The following is a 20,379-nucleotide window of genomic DNA, read 5'->3' on the forward strand; positions in this document are numbered from 1 at the left end:
GGTGACCCAACATAGGCAATACATTTTTATACCAGACCACCTTGCTATCCAAGAGGATAAGTAGCCTATAGACAGACAGATGCACTCTTCTGTAACAGGAAGTATTTTCAGACACCCACAGGTATACTTACCCTGACATTTTCATTTGGTGACTCTGGTGAACGTTGTGACTGGTCTGCGGAATGACTTGCTGGTGCAGCGCAAACTGTGTATCCTGGCGATGCGAGATCGGGTTCGCTTGGTTACCCATCCTACGGGTTCGGCCCTGGCCACCGTAACTGGCCGTGAGCTCCACATTGTAGGCATGGGGCTGTCCTGTGGCACTGGAGCGCGAAGAAATGGAACTCACATGTACCCTGTCTGTCCCGCTCGGACCTGGCTGCAACACGTAGTATCTCCTAAAGCCACTCTGATCCGTGGACACAAATGCCGGTGAAATGAATAAACCTATAGAAAATAAGAGGTCCCATCTGATCCAAGCCATATCCACTCAGTATCCGCGTAAAGACAGAATACTTTCTGAAAACTTTATAACAAATTCCTTGAAGGTCGGATGTTTCTTTGCGCGGTCCGTGTCTGGAAAATAAAAACTCCTCTGACTTTAACGCAAGTAAAACAGTTCTATATCCCTGAACATATTCGTCTATGGTTCGCCTTCCAACCCGAATTTAAAAACAATAACTAAAAACGTAGGCTTCACTTTAAAAAGTTAAAAATAAAATTGTGAATAATAAATGTAAAAACGTGACTATGGGTCTAAAACAGAATAAAACACTGCTTTATCCCTGCGCAGGGTTGGGGGGAGCTGTACAGCAGATGTTACGGCTGCTATGGCTATGTCTGTGCAATACTTTACCCTGCAAATGAGATTGAAAACTCTTTAAAAAGTTTCACTGTGTAAAGGAGTTAGTGTCAGAACTGAACAGCCAATCTCCAGCAGACATGACGTCAGGAGTGGGACGCTTATTGGAACACACTTGTGGGGCTGAACCCTAAAAAAAAAGTTTGGAGTGCGTAGGGTTCCTAGCATAGACTGTAAAGGTTCCTAGTCCCCAAATATCAAAAGGAAATCCATTCCTCAAGACGCATGCACTTTCTACCTGCTGTCGGCAAGAGCGCGCGCTCACCAAAGTGACAGCAGGCATAAACCTTGTTGTACAGCAAGTTAATGAGTGATAAGAGTATAGCAACATGCTTATAAGAATGACCAGTTATAAAATTACACACCTAATAAGCTAAGTGTAATGTGTAAAACTAAATCATGTAACAGTTCTTAATTCATATGTATAAATAACATGGATATGTATGTAGGCTATATGCTGTCATAGTCCTTCATCTCATTGTTACTTCGGTCCCATAAACTCCTGCATAAATCATATAGGAACTACCATGCGTCATAAACTATAGGCAAGTATTTATAAAGCCATGTGTGCACCATTATTCATCCAACAACCCACATGAGTTACTTGCCAACAGTTGCGCTGGGGCCATTTCTGGTGCGCTTCTAATTTCCCATGGTTATCCCTAGTTGCTGTCCTCCTACACTGCAGGGTTACCAGCAACCCCTGTGTAAATTGTTCAACATTGACTCATTATTTCATTGAAGACTGCAGGGGATATTCCAGTACTGGAGTAAGTTCATTGAAGACATGCACTATTGAGCGCACACAGTGGTTTTAAGGGCCTACACCCAGATGAACATGAGCCCCATTGAGTCATCGTGTGCGCTTTGGAAAACATACAAAGTACCATTAAGTCTTATGAAGTTGGTTCTCTTGAGTGAGGGATATCTAATTGTTGTCTTAAAACCTCTATGTCCCCCACTGAGGTTTGAAGTGGGTGGACACCACAGGAGGCTGCTGTGGGGAGGACGGCTCATAATACTGGCCGTAACGGAGCAAATGGAATGGCATCAAACATGGAAACCATGTGTTTGATGTATTTGATACCATTCAACTTATTCCGCTCCAGCCATTACCACAAGCCCGTCCTCCTCAATTAAAGGTGCTATCAACCTCCTGTGGTGGATACTGGTTACAGTGGTGTCATACATAGATGAAAAAAAGAAAGCCACAAGACTCTTCCCTCCAGAATGTGAGGGAGAGGAAAGGAGGGGGTTTGGGAAATGTTGCTCTGAATTTGACACACAAGAGGTGATGGTAACCAGAACCCAGTGCCTGTGCAGCAGCATCCTCGGAGAAGGGGACAGATCTGTGGAGAAAGACCAGGTGAGGCACATGTCATCACCAATGATGCAACTTGAAATACACTATATATACACAAAAGTATGTTGACACCCCTTCAAATTAGTGGATTCGGCTATTTCAGCCACACTCGTTGCTTACAGGTGTATAACATCGAGCAATCAGCCATGGAAACTCCACAGACAAACATTGGCAGTAGAATGGCCTCCCTGAAGAGCTCAGTGACTTTCAACGTGTCACCATCATAGGATGCCACCTTTCCAACAAGTCAGTTTGTCAAATTTCTGCCATGCTAGAGCTGCCCCGGTCAACTGTAAGTGCTGTTATTGTGAAGTGGAAACGTCTAGGAGCAACAACGGCTCAGCCGCGAAGTGATCGACCACACAAGCTCACAGAACGGGACCATAGAGTGCTGAAGCGCATAACGCATAAAAATCGTCTGTCCTCAGTTGCAACACTCACTACCGAGTTCGAAACGTCAGCACAAGAATGGTTTGTCGGGAGCTTCATGAAAGGGGTTTCCATGGCCGAGCAGCCTAAGATCACCATGCGCAATGCCAAGCGTTGGCTGGAGTGGTGTAAAGCTCTCCGCCATTGGACTCTGGAGCAGTGGAAACTCGTTCTCTGGAGTGATGAATCACGCTTCACCATCTGGCAGTCCGACAGACTAATCTGGGTTTGGCGGATGCCTGGAAAACGCTACCTGCCCCAATGCATAGTGCCAGCTGTAAAGTTTGGTGGAGGAGGAATAATGGTCTGGGGCTGTTTTTCATGGTTCGGGCTAGGCCCCTTAGCACCAGTGAAGGGAAATCTTAACGCTACAGCATACAATGGCATTCTAGACGACTCTGTGCTTCCAACTTTGTGGCAACAGTTTGGAGAAGGCCCTTTCCTGTTTCAGCATGACAATGCCCCCGTGCACAAAGCGAGGTCCATACAGAAATGGTTTATTGAGATCGGTGAACACCTTTATGATGAATGGAACGCCGACTGCGAGCCAGGCCTAATCGCCCAACATCAGTGCCCGACCTCACTAATACTCTTGTGGCTGAATGGAAGCAAGTCCCCGCAGCAATGTTCCAACATCTACTGGAAAGCCTTCCCAGAAGAGTGGAGGCTGTTATAGCAACAAAGGGGGACCAACTCCATATTAATGACCATGATTTTGGAATGAGATGTGTCGACAAGCAGGTGTCCACATACTTTTGGTCATGTAGTGTAGCTGGGCAGAAATGCAATCCTCCAGTCACTGATTCAATCTAGGTCAGTCTCATGTGCCATAACTGTACATCTGCCCAGGAAACACAGCCATCCAAGATGATCAGAGTCTGAAATGAAGTCTCAAGATGCTTCTGGAAAACATTTAAGTCATAGCAAGTCTGTGGGAAGGTATCAACATAGATATGCACAAGTTGTATGTAAAATGTGAATGTTTGAGTCATTCAGTCAGTGAGCTTTCAGGTCACGTTTCTATAGAGAATGTTACACTCCTGATAAATCTTATTTTGTAATAGAGTCCTTGCTCTAGGACATCCTGACCAAAAACTGCCCATCCTGATGATTGATTCCTTATTCATTCATACCACTTAATGTATATCATGAAACGTGATGTCATTTTGGTGTTGCTCGTAGGCAATGACCTCGCCATTGTATTTCAGCTGCAGTTGGAACTTTATGAGGATGTTGTCAAGTTGTCACTGAGAAACACCAGGAATGTTGAGGAGAAGAAACAGGAGGCTGAACAAGCATCCTCTGTTTCCCTGCTTCAAAGGGAGGCCTCTCCAAACATATGACGTCATGGCAGCAAATCAGTGTAATGATGTTTGTCCGTGAATACCATTTGGAAGAGTTATATTACAATTAGCAGGCAGATATGACTATATTTTCCCTGTGTCTGCTGGATATATGATGTAATGGTGTATGATAGTAAATAATGACAACACTTGTAATGACCATTATTTCACATTGTATTAAATGACTGACATTTTGGGACAAAATCTGGTTATGATCGAGTGTTTTGGTATGCAAACAAATTGTGTAATCAAGACCTGTTGAATATATGGAATGTATACATACATTATACTTATGGGTGATGCACACTTCCTTCCCAATCCATAAATTGTCACCAGAAGGAAAAGATAATGTGCCATTTTTATTTATAACCTTTATTTTGACAGGGAGTCAATAACATCAAATCAAATCAAATTTAATGAAAGCGAACTGCAAGGCAGAGACACAGTCCATGACAAAGAGGCACAGGCAAAGAAAAACAACATTTCTACGATAGCAATAAAACAACAAGTATGATAAAACAAAGGCAATGTCAAGGTCATTTTCCTTTGGGAGAGAAAACCCATGAGGAGAAGATGGTAGGATCTCTGTCTGTAGCCCCCGGGGCCCCCAGGCATGACGATAATGAGATAGCTGTACTGTGCAGGGGCTGCCTCCATGCTGTCTGTCCTGTGTGAGTGAGGCGAGGTGGGATGATACTTTCATGGCCCACTACTTCCCTGGTGATGAACGTCCACACTTTCCTGTCCTGCCTCACATTCTTACACTTCTCATCTGCAGAGCTCTCACTGCGCCTGGGGGAGTCCAGCTTTGAGGGGGGGGTTATGACTAGTACATTCTAACAAGGCAAGCGTGGTTCTATGATCATAAGGCTTCATCTTTGTAAAATGTATGAATGTATACATTTCCTGATTTCTATAGATTCCACAGAGAAGGTGTCTTTTTGATGACCTATGGGGTTGAGCTAGCATTCCTTAACCATGCTTTATACAACATAAACAGCACACGCCTCAAGGGGGGAATTATACCAAATTACACTTTGTACATACGAGTGTATCAAGTTTGAAGTCATTCCTTTGGCAGTCCTTTACAGTTACAGTCACATCTCTTCTTGCCTGTAAAACTGTGTAAAGTCCTCTTGGTAAGGATCAGGGTGAGGGGTGCAGGGTCACCTGACAGTGTCCCTTGTAGCCATGTCTGCTCTGGGACAAGTTTACTGTAGGAGGTCCTTAGAGTCCTTAGAGGTGTGTCTATAGTGAGGCATTCATGCTGATTCGCTGCGCTGCTGGCCACTTTGGTCCTGCAGCTCCGTGATAAGCTGCTCTAGCTCTTTGACTTCATCACTCAGGTCGCCATGGATCTCCCCAGAAGCAACATCTGTGTGCAGTTGCTGAGGAGAAACGGTGTAAAGAAATTAAATTACTACATTTGGTTAAACGTTATCGCAAAAAACAACGTGAGGTCGGTGAAGTAGCTCAGTAATGACTTGATGTGAGCAGTCCGATACATCTGTATGATGTGGTGGGGTGGTGGCATGAAGGCCAACTGTACTGTACCTTGGCTTTGGTGGCCAGGCTTCTCAGGCTGAGACGAGTGGAGGACAACATCTGCAATGCCTCCTGGGGGTTACTCTTCTTTTTACTACAGCTGAGGGTCACTGTGAACCCATAAATGTGAGAAAGAGAGACAGAAAATACCTATTAGCACGTAAATATGTGTGATTAAGAGACAGAGCACCTTAGGTATGTGTATTAAAATGAGTGATTGTTGGAAGGAGAGACAACTACCCATCACGCATGGGGTACCATGGAAGGGTCAGGAGGAGAGAGATGAGGGGTTTCTGGGTCGGGGTCCAGGGGCCATGGCCCTACCTGCCCTGGTGAGACACTGTGGCACCATTGACCTATGCATGATTAACAGGTCTCATATAGACACAGGACTGTGGGTTATACTGCACGTGTGGAGAGGTGGAGGAGATGAGTCATTTCTCCTGGGACTGGTTAATGGGCGCTCCACCTCCCTCAGGGAGATTTCTCAGGCCTGCAGTCAGTGACACTTCAGTTGGCCTCATCTCGTTACGCCGAAGACACTTCACCGCTAAACCCCGCCGCGAGTGGCCTGGCAGCTCGCAAATTAATAATTAGACGAGACCTTTTTCCACAATGCCTGTTTAATCACTCCTGTGATCACTGTCCGAGATAACATAATCAAAATGTCCTCTGGAACGCTTCACAGTGAATCTGCATTCAGCAGGATGAAACACCATCCACACAAACACTATTCATGACTCCCAGAAAGTGATGACTAAAGCTCAGAAGAACCGGTGTTATTCTGTGCTGCTTTGAGAAACATACCTAAACAAAGCTCTGTTCCTGAGACAAGTGAGGATATTGATGGGCTATTTCCCCTGCGTCGCAGAGTCTTTTGTCTTGGTGTTTACCCGACACCTTTTATCTTTCTCTCGCGCATGAGGAAGAGAAACTAAGCGCCGGTCTCTTCTCTATCTGCGCGACACCTTTTCCCTGTCTGGTCCCCTTCAGCCGCGACAGCGCGAAAGGTCAAAACGTCGTGATTTATGGATGAGGACCTCTTCTGCTCTAACCTCCTCCCTAGTCGTTCTCATCACACTACTTTTTTCTCATCCCTCTCTTCCGAGCTCTGTGGATGCAGTGTCCAGGCCCAGGCCCATCATAGAGGTTACAAAGTGGTGTAAGGTGTGTGTGTGTGTGCATGTGCGTGCGTGTGAGGGACAAGGTGTGTGACCTGAGTGACGATGAGCCCTAGCGACAACATCAACCCCAGAGATGTGTTGGGGAAGGCAGGGCTGCGTCCTTCCACATTGCTATTCCTACCGTGTTGCCCCGGCGCCCTGACTCCCTCTAATGTTTAATTCAACACAGCATCCAGCTGTAATGAAAACCCTGGGGATTCTCGAGATTAACACCTTTAATGGAGTTCTCTCCTATAGGACACTCTCCTTCCTTTGCCTGCTGTCTCCATCTCCACTCCATCCCCCTCGCCACTAACACGCAGAGCAATTGTTTGGATCAGGATTGCGTCTCGCGGAGGGCAGTGGGGTAAGCAGCTTGTTTACTCTTCTCATACCATCCATCATGTCTTCTCCCCGCGCGGCCTGACGCAAAGGCCTGTAGGAGACGTGACATTAAGCATGATGGAGTGTTCCACGTGTCTCCGCCAACATGCGGCGGTCACGTGTGGCTCGTGTGTGTCGAAGAAACGTGTGTGTGTGTGGGACAGGGCCTAAAATGAACACCCGCCAAATGCGAGTAGATTTTGGCATTGTTGGGTAAGAATGTCTAATTCACCAGACACGTTGCTGCATGGTAACACTCAGGGCTCTACAGTGTGAGCATTTAATAAAAATAGTAAAGTATGGCCACAGCTGCGAGTCATGATTTATAGCAAAATAAATGCTGCAGTAGCTGTTTTCAAAGTATTTCTGCCATTTTGTTTCATATCTGGTAATGCGCAAAGCAATTGGAATCCTAATGTTATAGCTATCCCACCTCGCGCGGCAACACTGCCTGTCTAGGGGGCTGTGAGTGAAGTGCTGAAAGATTCGTTTTTAGAAGCAATGCACACAGGCATAAAAGTTGGTCTAATTCACTCGAAAGTCTACTAAAGTGAGATTTTGTCCTCGTGTTTCTTGGCTATTTACAATGTTTTGTTCACAAGCTAGGTTGCTTTTCAATGTTAGAGTTTTCTTCCACTGCTAGCAAAAAGAGATATCACAGAGTTTGTCTTTGGAAACATTGTCGGCCTCTACTAGTGAGATTCTCACAGGCATGTGAAGATTGGTGTGACCCTGTTACCAAGGTAACCTTAAAGGGGCAGTCTCTGAAAACTTTTTTTTTTTTTAATAAATGTTTTAGTCATTTAGCAGACGCTCTTATCCAGAGCGACTTACAGTAGTGAGTGCATACACTTTCATACTATTTTCATCCAATCCGCCGCGGGAACCGAACCCACAACCCTTGCGTTTTGCAAATGCCATGCTCAACCAACTGAGCTACACGGGTCACAGAATATCAAATTAAATCGAGCAATATACCACATTACTTCTTACTAGTATTACATTTATTGTTTTAGAAACATTACTAAGCATGCGCATCTGTTATTTTTGTGTGTTGTGTAATTATGGCGCAAATAATATTTGGCTGGTAAAGAATCTGAGTGTCTGGTAGATTTTTTTCATCTACCTGCCACAGTGGCTGGTATACAAAAAAGTTAGTTTTAGGCCCTGGTGTGGGATGAGGTGTGTGTGTGTAGGGGCAGGGAGTGCGACACTCACCGTTGGCCAGATCTATGGCTCTCCTTATCACCTCCTTGAAGGTCCCAGTGTCTTTCTCCCAGCCGCTGGCCTGCACCTCACAGCGATGGGCCTTGGACAGGAACTGCAAAGCCTGACACACACAAATAGACACGAGCACACACAAGAAAATCCATTAAAAACAATTACCCCCAACACACAGCATGTTGTGGGCTACCATTTTTATTAAATATTAACTTCCCATGAAGCCATAAACCCTTACCAAGCTGTTGGCCACACCATCAGGGTTATAATGAACACACTAGGTAAACACACTTAATGAATAGAAAATTAACAGAAATCATCGCTGTGGCGTGACTGGCCTATGGGAGGGGGGAAATGGCATTGGAAAGACAAATTACATACCAGGACTAAGGATCATAACTCAAAAGTCACGCTTAGGACATGATTAAGGAACAGTTTTATCAACGGCCCACTGCGTATGACATTAATACACAGAGCCATCTGTCACTGTGTGGCCACGTGCAATTTACTCACCATTAGTTACCATCGCCTACCAGTTATCAATGAGCCTATAAATAGCTTATTAACAGGCTCCAAGTCCATTACAATAATTACTTTTTCACCTCCCCTTCCGAGCACATACAGTATATTTAATGTGTGGTGTTTGCACAGTGAAATGTCACGGGGACGTTAGAGGAATGTTAGGGGGACTTACTTTCTCGTTGTCCTCAGGCCTGGTGCTGTGGCCGTCTCCATAGAGCAGGGCATAGTGACGCCAGATCTCAGCATCAGTGCTGTGACGGGACGTGACGCGCCCCATGAGCTCCTGGACCTTGGCCCGCAGAGACGAGGCCTGGTCGCCATGGTTATCTGTCATGTCCTCCACCACCGCTCGCACCAGGATCTCTAGAATCTGGAACACAGAGAACAGGGAAGAGTGAGAATGTGAACGCAGCGCTCCTCTGGTTTGAAGTGGGAGGGAGGAGTCGGAAAGAGTAGTGACTGCTTGTCTAAAGCGGGTGGGTGGTTTGGTGTGTGAACCTGACCACACTGGCTTGAATTACATATGTCCTCTCTCAACATAGACCAGTTGGGTTGCCTCAATATCGCGTAGCTGTGTCATCCTCCGTTTCTAGTTTGGTGACTGCCCCCCGCTCAAATGCAATATGCTTGGCATTGAGAGTGGAATATAGAATGGAATAAAACTGCCAAGAATTCATGGGACTTGTTTTCTATTGTAACAAAAAAAATGGAAATGTATGCACAGTCACACTCATCATGCAGTACAATTAGAAGCCTTTGAATAAATAGCCTAGAGGGCAGAGCAATGCTGGATTTCAAAACATGACCTCACCCTCTTTGTTTACATTAATTAAATACTTTCCCATATGAATAATAAAACGGTATCATCAGCACATTGAAAACAAATAATTAAGTTAGAACGCAATACACAACACTCACACACACGGGCATGTCATAGTCCTAGCTATATATACACAGACATGTTCCATAAGCAACAAGCAGGAGAGACAGTAGATTATGATATCAATGGGAAAAATCTCAAAAGGTCCGTCCATGTGCTCCACTAAAAGCCAGGAAGTGCAGCAGCGTTCCGGGCCTCATCCTGTCTGTCCAGGGGAATGTTATTTGTGAAGCCCTCATGCACCGCTCCGAATACCAACACTCCAGTCTGAGCAAGCTGAGTAAAGGCAGGGGAAAGGAGAGAGAGACCTCGAACGGATGAAAGGTGGGACCTAAGGGTTGGAGATGTCTCCCCTGGGTTTGTGTAGTCTGTGGGGAGTGTGTGTGTATCTCCCCATGGCAGTGTGTGTGTGGGAATGTGTGGTCTGGATTGGAGGGGTTTGTGTGTGGGTAGTCTGAGGGTGTAAACTGCAAGATGTGTGCATCTCCTCACGCGTCTGTGTGAGAGTGAGTGGGTCTCCCCATGCTAGTCTTTGAGTTTGTGTGTATGTCTACCATGCGCGTACCAAGGTGAGTGTGGGGGGCCTGGTTTCCCAGAAGTCAGCTAGGCCAGCTCCCTTTGAAGTCATGGCACTAGCAGAAAGCCTGTTAGTGAACAGCTTGAAACCCAGGTGTTCGCTGAGCCAAGGTTTTTACTTTATCCCACTTTTGATTGTTCACAGTAAAAATGTAGCCAAAGGTGAATGAGACCTCTAGCCTACTGCACATATCCATACAACCACTCACAGGGAGGGATTTCACATTCACAGTGACTGAATCACCAGAGGAGCCAATGCATTTCTTATAGTATGATTGTGTGTTTGAAAATCTGCATGTCTAAAGACGCTGTTTAAAGACCCCATCCCAAAGAGTCTTGACACAGAGTTACCAAATGACCCAGCTCTTAGTTAATGGGCTGCAAGTTCAGCTGCAGGCAGGCTGGCACACTGCCTCTAGCTCGACTAGATTATTGATTTGTCTCCAGTTGACTGTGGCGTGCCCCGCCGGTGGAGGAGGAAGAGAATCTGTGAGGAAGCAGATCTGAAAGCTTTAAGTGGTTTGAATTTCAACAGGCATGAGGGAGAGGAAAGGCCCCCTTCACAATAAATCTGGTCCAAACCAGACAATCAAACACCTTATATCCAGGCTACACAGACAACTGTTCTGTATCTATATCTGGGTCTAAACCTTCCAGCTGGCTTTTCCACTGAATACTGGCATTCCCTAGCCTCCCAGCAGCCATGCAATGTTCTTGAATGAGACTACAAAAGGCCATTAAAAGTGCAATGCAGTACTAAACAATCCAGTAAAGTTAATTCATTTTAAGAAAAAAAAATGTTATCGGTGTCTCTGTGTAAGAGAAGATCATAAATGAGACCTGTTGAAACAAGAGCACTTCTGTAAGGGCTGTTCCAGAATGTGTGCGTGTGGTCTACTGTAGGACAGTTGGTAAGGCGAGGATGAATCCTCACATCTGGCTGTCGTCTCAGCCTTTAAAACATCAGCCGTCTCTCTAGGGAATCCGGGAGCGTCTCTCCCTTCTCCCTCTTTCACTACATCACTCTTTCTACCGCACCCTTTTTTACAGTCCCCCAAGTGCATTTCCACGGGAGTTCTAATTTCAATTATTTATCCTTCTCACCACTCACATGTAACAAATTACTTGTCTTCAGATGCTCTTTAGCGAGCTCCTAGTTTTCACACTGTAAGTGTACCACTTCTCCATCTCTGTTTAAAATGTAAACGTTCTCAGTTGCTGGAACAAATGTAATTCTGCATACCATACCGGTGCTGCAAGTATCTCGCTACACACACACACACACCCCTCTCCTGACCTTCAGATAAGGTGCCGGTGTATGTGTGTGTGGTCCAGAGAGAGATCCTGTGTCTCCATACCGGATAAAACATGTAATAATAATATCAGTGTGTATTTGAGATGGGGGTTGAGTGGGTAACAGCAGAGGCCCTCTGCCTACTGGCTCTGAGAAGGGGTTGGTCTGACCGATCAGGTAGCTGTTATACTGGTGCAGTAGCTGGTAGAAGTCTGTGTGTTGGAGGGAAATCAGGGGAGGGGAGGTGCTGGGTAAATGGGTGTTAATGTTGATTGATAGCTCTCTTCTGCCACTGGGGCACCTCAGCATCTGAAGGTAATTTCAGCCTGGAAGGTCTCAGACAGAATTAATCTGATATGACTGTCGATGATGATGAAAATGTGTAACAAATTAAATCACTACATGGAACTTTTTGATTCAAGTTAAAGGGGAAATTTAATGGATCACTCTCCCAGATTCCTGCTGTATGCGCTTATAGTGTGAAATTAAGAGGAAAAGTAATATCCTCCCACGGAGAGAGAGCAAGATGGAAAACAGTAAAGGTTTGATGTATCCAGAGTAACGAGAGCACAGTAAAGTGAGATTTGATCCATTTTGAATGAGACCTTCTTTATTTTTAACAGGGGAAAGAAACAACTAAATTATTTTCTGTCTCAAAGGAATGTGTGTGTGTTCAACTTAACCCATAATTCATCACTAGGACCCATTGGATACAGAGAATATAGAGGGCATGTGACAGAGGTCCTCATAAGTCACTCAGGCCACTCTAGTTGCTTCCCCTCTACATTCCATAGAAGAGGAATGCATCATGGCCCATAAGGAGTACAGTTGTAAAGTACTCTCTCCCCCTCAGCCATGCAGTACTGTATAAACTAAAAACTGTCTCAGGAAGCAAACAAGACAGAAGAAAATAAGCACAAAATATAAGGTCAGAACGAGTGAAGGAGGGGAAAGGAAGGTGGTCCTCTGTAGCTCAGCTGGTAGAGCACGGCGCTTGTAACGCCAAGGTAGTGGGTTCGATCCCCGGGACCACCCATACACAAAAATGTATGCACGCATGACTGTAAGTCGCTTTGGATAAAAGCGTCTGCTAAATGGCATATTATTATTATTATTATAAGATATGTTGGTGACAAAACAAGCACTTCCAGGAAAAGATTTGATGAAGTAGGTTAAGAAGGTATGACGTTAAATGTCGCCTCGTCACACAATTCAAAATACAATTAAAAGACGTGAGTCAGGCATGCCAAATATAGCCTACTCTCTTCAAATATGAGCACTTTTAAATGAAACAGTACTACGTCAAGGATACGTTTGGTGGAGGAGGGAGGAGGGGCAGGTAGAAGAAACGGATGGGGACTTCACAATGTCGCAACCAAAATAGTGCCACCAAACTACGTGTGGGGAGAGGCTAGTGTATCAGACGACCACATTAAGCACTCATAAACCGGATGGGAACATATTTTAATTTGATGCTCAAAGGCCAAATAAGATGGGGCCTAAGGAACTGACCAATCCTTCTTACACAACACAGAGTAAAGTGCAGAAGGAGAAAAAGAGAGAAGGAAGACTGTTGGAAAACAGAGTTAAAGAATGTGAATCCACATCCCAATTACTGGGACATATCTTTTACAGCAGCGGGTGGCTGGTTGCGACCTTTTCAACTTGTGTGCTTTTACATCTCCAATCCTAATTGATGAGGCGCTAGCATCTTGCCAAGCAAAAATGAATCCATTGAGCGAGAGAAGAGCAAAAGAGAGAGGGAGGGCAGGGAGGAAAGGAAAATAACACATTTTGAGCAAACCCCCACTGACTTTGCCAAGCTAATTAGAAAAGGCAATGAAACAGATCCAAACAGGGCTGTGCATGTTAAGTGGCGCTACACTGGTGGCGCGGGACGAGGCGAGGGCTGGGGATTATGACTGTACCCCCAGGAGCACCCAGCCCCAACCTCCAGAGATCTAAAGTTCTGTTTGTAATTTAGAGCATTCACATCCGTGCTGAAACATCTTCTTTAAAGTTAATTGCTCTGAAGACAGAACGTATGTATTCCGAGGCAGAGGACTTATATTGCCGTTCTGCTCAGTAGCGATGTTTGGACTCGTTTATTCAAAGTCGACAGTTAATTTTCTATTTAGTAAGCGTTGGTGGGTTTTCAATTAGCAAGCGATGATTCACAGATTTTTCACGTAGATCTTTTCAAATGAAACCAAATGAAAGTGTTTGATAAGCCTAGCAGGCAGGGTATAACTATTGGCGTGGATCCCATTGCAATATCGACACATGACATTCCATTAGATATCGTGAACGCCTCAGCAAAATGATAGACTGGTGGTCAAGTGGTGTGTAGTCAAGGAGGTCCAGAAGGTTCAGGTCTCAGAGTGATCCTTTAAGCGAGCTCTCTGACCCAAGTGGTTTCAGTATTAAAGAGGTGGTAGCAGGTGGCGGTGGCAGAGGGCTCTTCTCAAACAGACTGCAACCTCTTGCATATTTCTTCATTCCCAAGGGTTCACCCTCTGGAAGGCCCTTGGTTCTGTGATGGGGGGGGGCTCAAACATATGGAGCCTGAATCCCAAATGACGCGGCTAAGAAAGCCCACCCCGGCTCCCCCCGCTCCTTAAGGGAGACGTGGCTGCTGTTAACGACTGGTTGTTAGCGGGGCAGCGCTGTGGAACGAGGAGATGAGAGGCGTATGGTGCCATTAAAGGCACGCTCCTGGTGGCATATGGGGCCTGGCGTGTTCAAATCCCAGGTTGCTTTACACGTACTGCTCCTAGATGTGAACAAGCTATGACATGGGACTTATCTGCGACAGGAACCAGCGTGGGTGGAAAGTTAGCTGGGTTACTGTAGCACAGCACATTTCCATTTTAGAAATAATCCTGTAAACAAGGGAATATATAGTTCTGTTCTAAACCAAGTAGGATGAAGTTGCCCCTTGACACTAACCTAAGGTCAGTTTCCCCTAAATGGCTATGGTTGTGATTTCAGGATATGGTAAACTGATCCTAGATCTGCGCCTGTGGGCACTATCATTACCTGCACATCCTTGAATTTGTCTCTCAGGTCCATAAGGCGGTGGTAGGCCTTGATGGCCTCTGCGAACTCTCCCACGTCGGTGCAGACAGCAATGAAGTTCTCCCAGATCTGCCAGTGTTCGTAGTTACACTTCAGAGCCTCCTGTAGGGTGCGGAAAGCCTTCGTCCTGACAAACAGTGGGACAGACAGGCGCTGGAATTAGTGGTGCCATGGAAAGTATTTTTACATGGCTGGTGCTCACAATCTTTTCAGGGGCAGCTTACAAAGTCTTATGGGATGAATACTAAGTTGAGATGCGCACAGACTTCGGAGTAAGTCATGCACTACCGTCAATGTGCAAATTTGAGTTACTTAAGTTAGGAGTCGGTCCTACCTGTAATTTCTATAGTTCAGTAATGAGTCACTATTTCAGGTGAGGTGCCTGCATCTCTGTAACCTCAGCAGCTGTCCAGAAGTGGAGCATAGCCAAGCCTGACTGACATGGCTGCCTGCCCCCTGTGTCTGACACCTCAGTGAGACGCAGGCTACATAAGTTAGCAGTTCACCGTGACAACCGCCCTGATACTCTCTCTCTGATCCACCTGCACTCACACACACCACAGGCTCCAGGCTCTTTAACAGAGCCACTTCAGCTGATTTAGCAGCGGCGCTAAACAGGTAGAAGTCTCCCCGCTTTTTAATTTCAGGCCTGAAAGCACAGGGCTTATTTGATCAGGGGCTGAGGGGGAAAGTTTCCTCAGAAAGAAACCGTGGAGCTTCCTGGTTCCCAGACAGAGTTCTGCCAGTAAGAGATTGTGGTTTTTAGGGGAAATAAGAGAACCTGCCCATCTTGCAGTGGTGGGAATGTACTAATTGACTTAAGCCTAACAAATCTGGCTGATGCCCGCATCAGGGTCAGCAGGGCTGTATCTAGGTCCTGTGGTAAAATCAGGAGGGTGCTGAGATGTTATCTTTCCCATCACGACTGCCCAGTGAGATTTTGATGTAATTGAAAAGCCTCGAGGTCAGTTACGAGACTAAACCAATGACCAGAGGAGTTGGAGTGGGGTGAAAAAAGCATTGTAACATCAATCTGTTTCATTGGCGTGTAAATCAGTGCTACTCTTTGATACCTCTCTCCAGCCAAAAATCAATACTGTCAGGCTGAATGGATGGCTCCTGGCTGGCAGTGTGAGTCCCTCTCTCTGTGAGAGTGACAGGTCCTGCATCATTAGGGGTAGTGGCTGGAGAACCTCAGGGATATCAGGGCTGAGAGAGAACATTAAAGTCTGATTCCTCGGTCTTTGTTGTGGCCCTATGTGTCAGCCGGCACAAGGGTGGTGGGTGGATGGAAGGGCGGGTGAGTGAGTGACCAATACATGGGTCTGAGATACATGGGTCTGAGATTCATAGGTCTGAGATACATGGGTCTGAGATACATGGGTCTTCTCAAGGCTCAGCTGAGCCACCAAAACCAGTTGGCTCAATAATAGAATTCCTCACCCTAAAGCTAATCTCAGTCCAGTCAATTGTGTGTGAGCTGGGGAGAGGAGGCTCTCGATAAAGACATTGAGCCTGTCAATTGGAATACGTATGACTGAATTGTACATCTTCCAGAGTCCTAACTCTGTTCAATCATTGACAGGTTAATGGTCCAGGTGGAGCGACTATACAGTACTCACTTCTGTCTCAGGCGGATGTAGGCTGTGGAGAGGTTGTTCCACGCTTCCGCGTTCTGAAGAAGGAAAAATAAAGATTTACAGTTTACACACAAGTAAGCACAGGGTTGTTTAGAAGCTGTGGCACAAGACTGACTCCCCCCGAGCCTAAATCTGTTTTGCTGAGTTTTACATGAGCACATTCCCTCTCAATGCAGTGGGCACACGGGTGCTGTATGGGTCATTAAGTTGAATTGGAAAGACTGCTGGAGGACAAGCGTGTTATAGCTCGGGTTATGGGCAGGGAGTGTTTTCCGTTTGTCTAAGTGTGTTTGTGTTTGTGTGTGTGTGTGGGGGGTTGTGTTGGAATGTTTGTGTATTTGTGAGAGTAATGGAAAAAGAGAAGGGGGAGTGACAAAATGAGAGATGAATGGTATTGTGATGGTCCCACTGTGCATTCATGTGATTGACTCTGCCCTCCTATATGCGATGACGCCTGACATTGGGAGGAAGGTAGAGTAGTAATGCACTTACATCTGGCTCCAGTCCCACACACCTCTGGAAGGCCTTGGCAGCTCCCTCATAGCCCTCCAGGGCAAAGTAGGCACAGCCTAGGGAGAACCACACCCCAAGCTGCAGAAACAAGACAAACCGAGTCAAACATGAGCAGTGAGTTCAGGAATCCTAAACTGTGAAATGTTGAGTGGAATATCATTTTATAGTCTTATCTATTCAAGGTGAGAATCCGATATTATCTTAGTGCAAACGCTAACTCACCCCATTGATCCACGGCATAAACGAACAATGTGCTGAGCCTGCCCCACTTTCTCAGCCCTGCTTTCAAACCATCCCGCCACGCTCACTGGCAGGTGCCACACAGGAGACGTGTGCAAAAAAAGGAAGCGGAAAAAAAGAAATGCAAACGCCATGTTGGCTCATGTTGCAGCCCTCCTGTGCCTGTGTTTGTTTTGGAGGAAAGCCCACCTGTCAGGCAGGCTGCGGGAGGCCCCACTCTGTGACTGACAGGCAGGCCCCGTCTACGCAAATCAGCTGTGGCGTCAGTCCCCCGGACTCTCTCCCTCTTCTCCCTCCATTTCCCTTTCTCTCTCCACTTTATTTTTCTCTCCCTCCCTCTCACTCTCTCTTTCCTCCCAGATCTGAGATCTGAGCCACACTCGAGTGTCTTTCCCCTCTCACCACAGCACACTACAACATCTCATTGCTCATATCAGAGGGAGGTGGGAAACAGAGGTATATTCCCCTCTATTCTGTTTATCTTCATTCTCCAAAGATGTAGGGGCCAGAGCGATCGTTTACAAGAGCCCTCATATCTCCTTGGCAATACTTCAACAACCCCTTGAAAAATGGAGGGTGAAGGTCATTATGGCAAAACAAGCTAAATTAAAACATCCTATTGGTTGCTGACCTGCTGAATTAAATAAGGACAAAGGGCAGAAGAGTGAAGGAAAACAGGAAATAATTTCCCTTTCCTCTGTTCCCATGGGGCCTGGGTGAAACAGACTCCTTATTTCTCCTCTTTACCCTCACATCTCCTCCACTCTTCCTCTCCTCTATCTAGAGGTGTGGTTATAGGGTGAGCTGGCTGCCCTCTGTGTGCTGGGAGCCAACAGGACAGGTCCCAGACACCACTGTCCCGACACTACTTCCTCAGGGAAATGGGAAAGTGTGGGTGGGTGGGGGAAAAGGCGCAGATTCATTCCAGCTCTATTGTGCACGATGCCAACCTACTCTTTAAAGTTGTTGAATTATTTAATTCATCTATTCATAAAAATAAATACAAAATCTGTCATATCACTTGTAGGGAGGTTACCTACAGGTCAGGTAGTTAAGTTTCACCCTGTGAGTTCTACCCTCTAGCCCTGAGATGACAAGAATACTTTTTTCAATATCCTACCTATAGCTAGCCATTTCAGAGGTTAGTTTACCTGCATGGTGTTGATGCGGAGTGACTTCTCGAAGCACTCCACACACTGCTGGAAGTCCTTGGCCCGGAGGTGCAGCAGAGCCTTGGAGCGCATGGCGCGGGCGCTGCGATGGTTGGACAGCTCCCAGGCCTGGTCGTAGTATTGGTGGTCCCGCAGCACGTCCCCCAGCAGGCAGTACAGACTGGAGGTCTCCTTCTTCTCCAGCTCCCTACGCAGGATCTCCTCCGCCTGAGGGAGGGAGAGAAGGAAGCGCAAGAATACAGGAAGAGAAAGTAAGAATTGGTCATGAGGGAAAGGGGAAGAAAGGTGAGATAAGAGGGGGACAGAGAAGGAGGTGGTTAGTCAAAATGTCTTTCAACAGGCATTTGTTCTTGACGACCCTCAGAGCCAAGACACTTACAATTCCCTGCTAACAATAATCAGGCTTTGATTTGGTCTGGGATTGCAACAATCCACTCACTGGGGAAGGAAGCTCAATCAAGATGTTGAAACTGGGGGTCCTTCTACTGTAGCCTCAACTACATTATGTTCTCCAGCCTGCCCAGAATAAAAGCCAACAGACACTGAACCTCTCAAAAGAGCTGATTTGAGTACTGTATTCCCTCATTATTCTACACAGTTGTGGGTAGAATAATGATCGGGTTGTGAAGAGCCCGTTGTCTAGCGGTAACGCTCATGGCCAGTCACATACTGCTCCCCAATGGAGACCAGGGTTCAATCCCCGTGTCCACCCTTCCTACTGTTGCCCCACTTGCCTGTCTCCCCCTCAGCTGCCAACTGACTAAATACAATGTAAAAACGTTTTAATTTGAAGAATAATGATCGGCTTTCCCTTCACTTTAAGATGTTGCTTGGTTCATGTTGAAGGGTGCAAATCTACCCACAGCCTGAGTGTTTTTGGGCGCAAGAGTCTCTGGGTTTTCATTGTGTTCCTTTACTGGATCCCATTCTGAAGGCTGAACCTGGGCCAAGTCCACTGGCACACACTCGGCCCCCATGGAGCACCTTGTAACCGTAACCCTCTCTACCACACCACAAGACCCTGAACTCACCTCCAACACATGGAATTACAATGTAAAAACAATACGGCTGGCAAAGTGAATTATTTTTTGACAAAAACGTGTTTTTCGTATCAGCTTGAACAGTAGATGAGCATGGACCTCTGCAATATTGCAAATAACAGATTGGGTTGAGAATAGGGGAATAGTACCACAGAAAAGTGAGGGGAGTTCAGTAACTCTATCAATGACAGGAAATTACAGGAGACTGACATATATTATCAGTAAGTCGTCCATTTCTCTCAGCTTTTCTTTTCCAATCATTTAACCACAGAGTACAAATATCATAATGACTGTTTTCTGATTACGTTGGTGATCTCTTTCACTCATATTTCACATATTTGTATTTACCCTGACCACACATACTATAGTAGAGTTTAACAACAGACAAACTCATCTTAGAGGACATGTGCATCCACATTAGAATTAAACCCCTTTTCCTCTACTGACGGAGCTGGCCAACAATTTACAGCCCATTATAAAACAATTTCCATTGGATTTTCCTTCAAATATCAATATCGTCCTTCAGGGTTACAAATTGCCATCACATCAGCACACTAGTGCTGCTGATCAAAACAAAGAACTGGGCTTCCATGGCCTTTTCCAGACCACACACCAACCGCTGCTGCTGGATCCTGATCCCTTCCAAGTCCTGGCCTTCAACAAGTATTTTGTTTCAACAAGTCCGTTTTACAGTTATACGTATTGCATTTAATCCTGTAGTTGCCGCCATTCAGTTATTTGGAAGGGTGCTGCACACCCAGGAAAGACTGTTTCCCAGAAAGAATGGAAATATTTATTACCATAAAAAATGCATGTTAGGGAGTTTATATTCACAAGATCAATAGGGCACCCCTACAGCCAACTGCTGGCAACTAATTAACTGATGAGAAATCTCTCTTATGATATTGCGCCTTGACATGCTCTCTCCAGGCAATAAGACAGACTGAGACTATGTGCTTCTCACTGGAGAATGACTTGAATCTAAAGTAGTACTTCAGTAGACCTTCTGGGGAAATGGTAAAGGGTGATTGTGAATAACCTCAGAGCATGGCCACCATTTCGAACCCCCAGTGTGCTCCTCCATAAAGAGAGAGAGTGAGAGCGGGAGGAGAGG

General features: G+C 45.8%; 2 protein-coding genes across 3 annotated transcripts in view; both read right to left on the reverse strand.

Moving 5' to 3' along the window:
- LOC121553785 (latent-transforming growth factor beta-binding protein 1) overlaps window positions 1-856 on the reverse strand; it is a 163,456-nt gene extending 162,600 nt beyond the window's left edge. Inside the window, exon 1 of the mRNA XM_045211486.1 lies at window positions 132-856. Coding sequence (XP_045067421.1) covers window positions 132-484 — 353 coding nt within the window. The 5' untranslated portion in view covers window positions 485-856. The remainder of the gene's footprint in view (window positions 1-131) is intronic.
- A 3,538-nt stretch (window positions 857-4,394) lies between these two features.
- ttc27 (tetratricopeptide repeat domain 27) overlaps window positions 4,395-20,379 on the reverse strand; it is a 112,595-nt gene continuing 96,610 nt past the window's right edge. For both annotated transcript variants that reach the window (XM_041866363.2, XM_041866362.2), the window contains 8 exons: window positions 18,205-18,432; window positions 16,793-16,891; window positions 16,283-16,335; window positions 14,622-14,787; window positions 9,005-9,202; window positions 8,308-8,419; window positions 5,552-5,652; window positions 4,395-5,385 (listed from right to left, as the gene is read on the reverse strand). In XM_041866363.2, the coding sequence (XP_041722297.1) occupies window positions 5,260-5,385; window positions 5,552-5,652; window positions 8,308-8,419; window positions 9,005-9,202; window positions 14,622-14,787; window positions 16,283-16,335; window positions 16,793-16,891; window positions 18,205-18,432 (1,083 nt within the window). In that variant the 3' untranslated portion in view covers window positions 4,395-5,259. The remainder of the gene's footprint in view (window positions 5,386-5,551; window positions 5,653-8,307; window positions 8,420-9,004; window positions 9,203-14,621; window positions 14,788-16,282; window positions 16,336-16,792; window positions 16,892-18,204; window positions 18,433-20,379) is intronic.

This window comes from Coregonus clupeaformis, chromosome 37 (assembly GCF_020615455.1).
Source record: "Coregonus clupeaformis isolate EN_2021a chromosome 37, ASM2061545v1, whole genome shotgun sequence".
Lineage (NCBI taxonomy): Eukaryota > Metazoa > Chordata > Actinopteri > Salmoniformes > Salmonidae > Coregonus > Coregonus clupeaformis.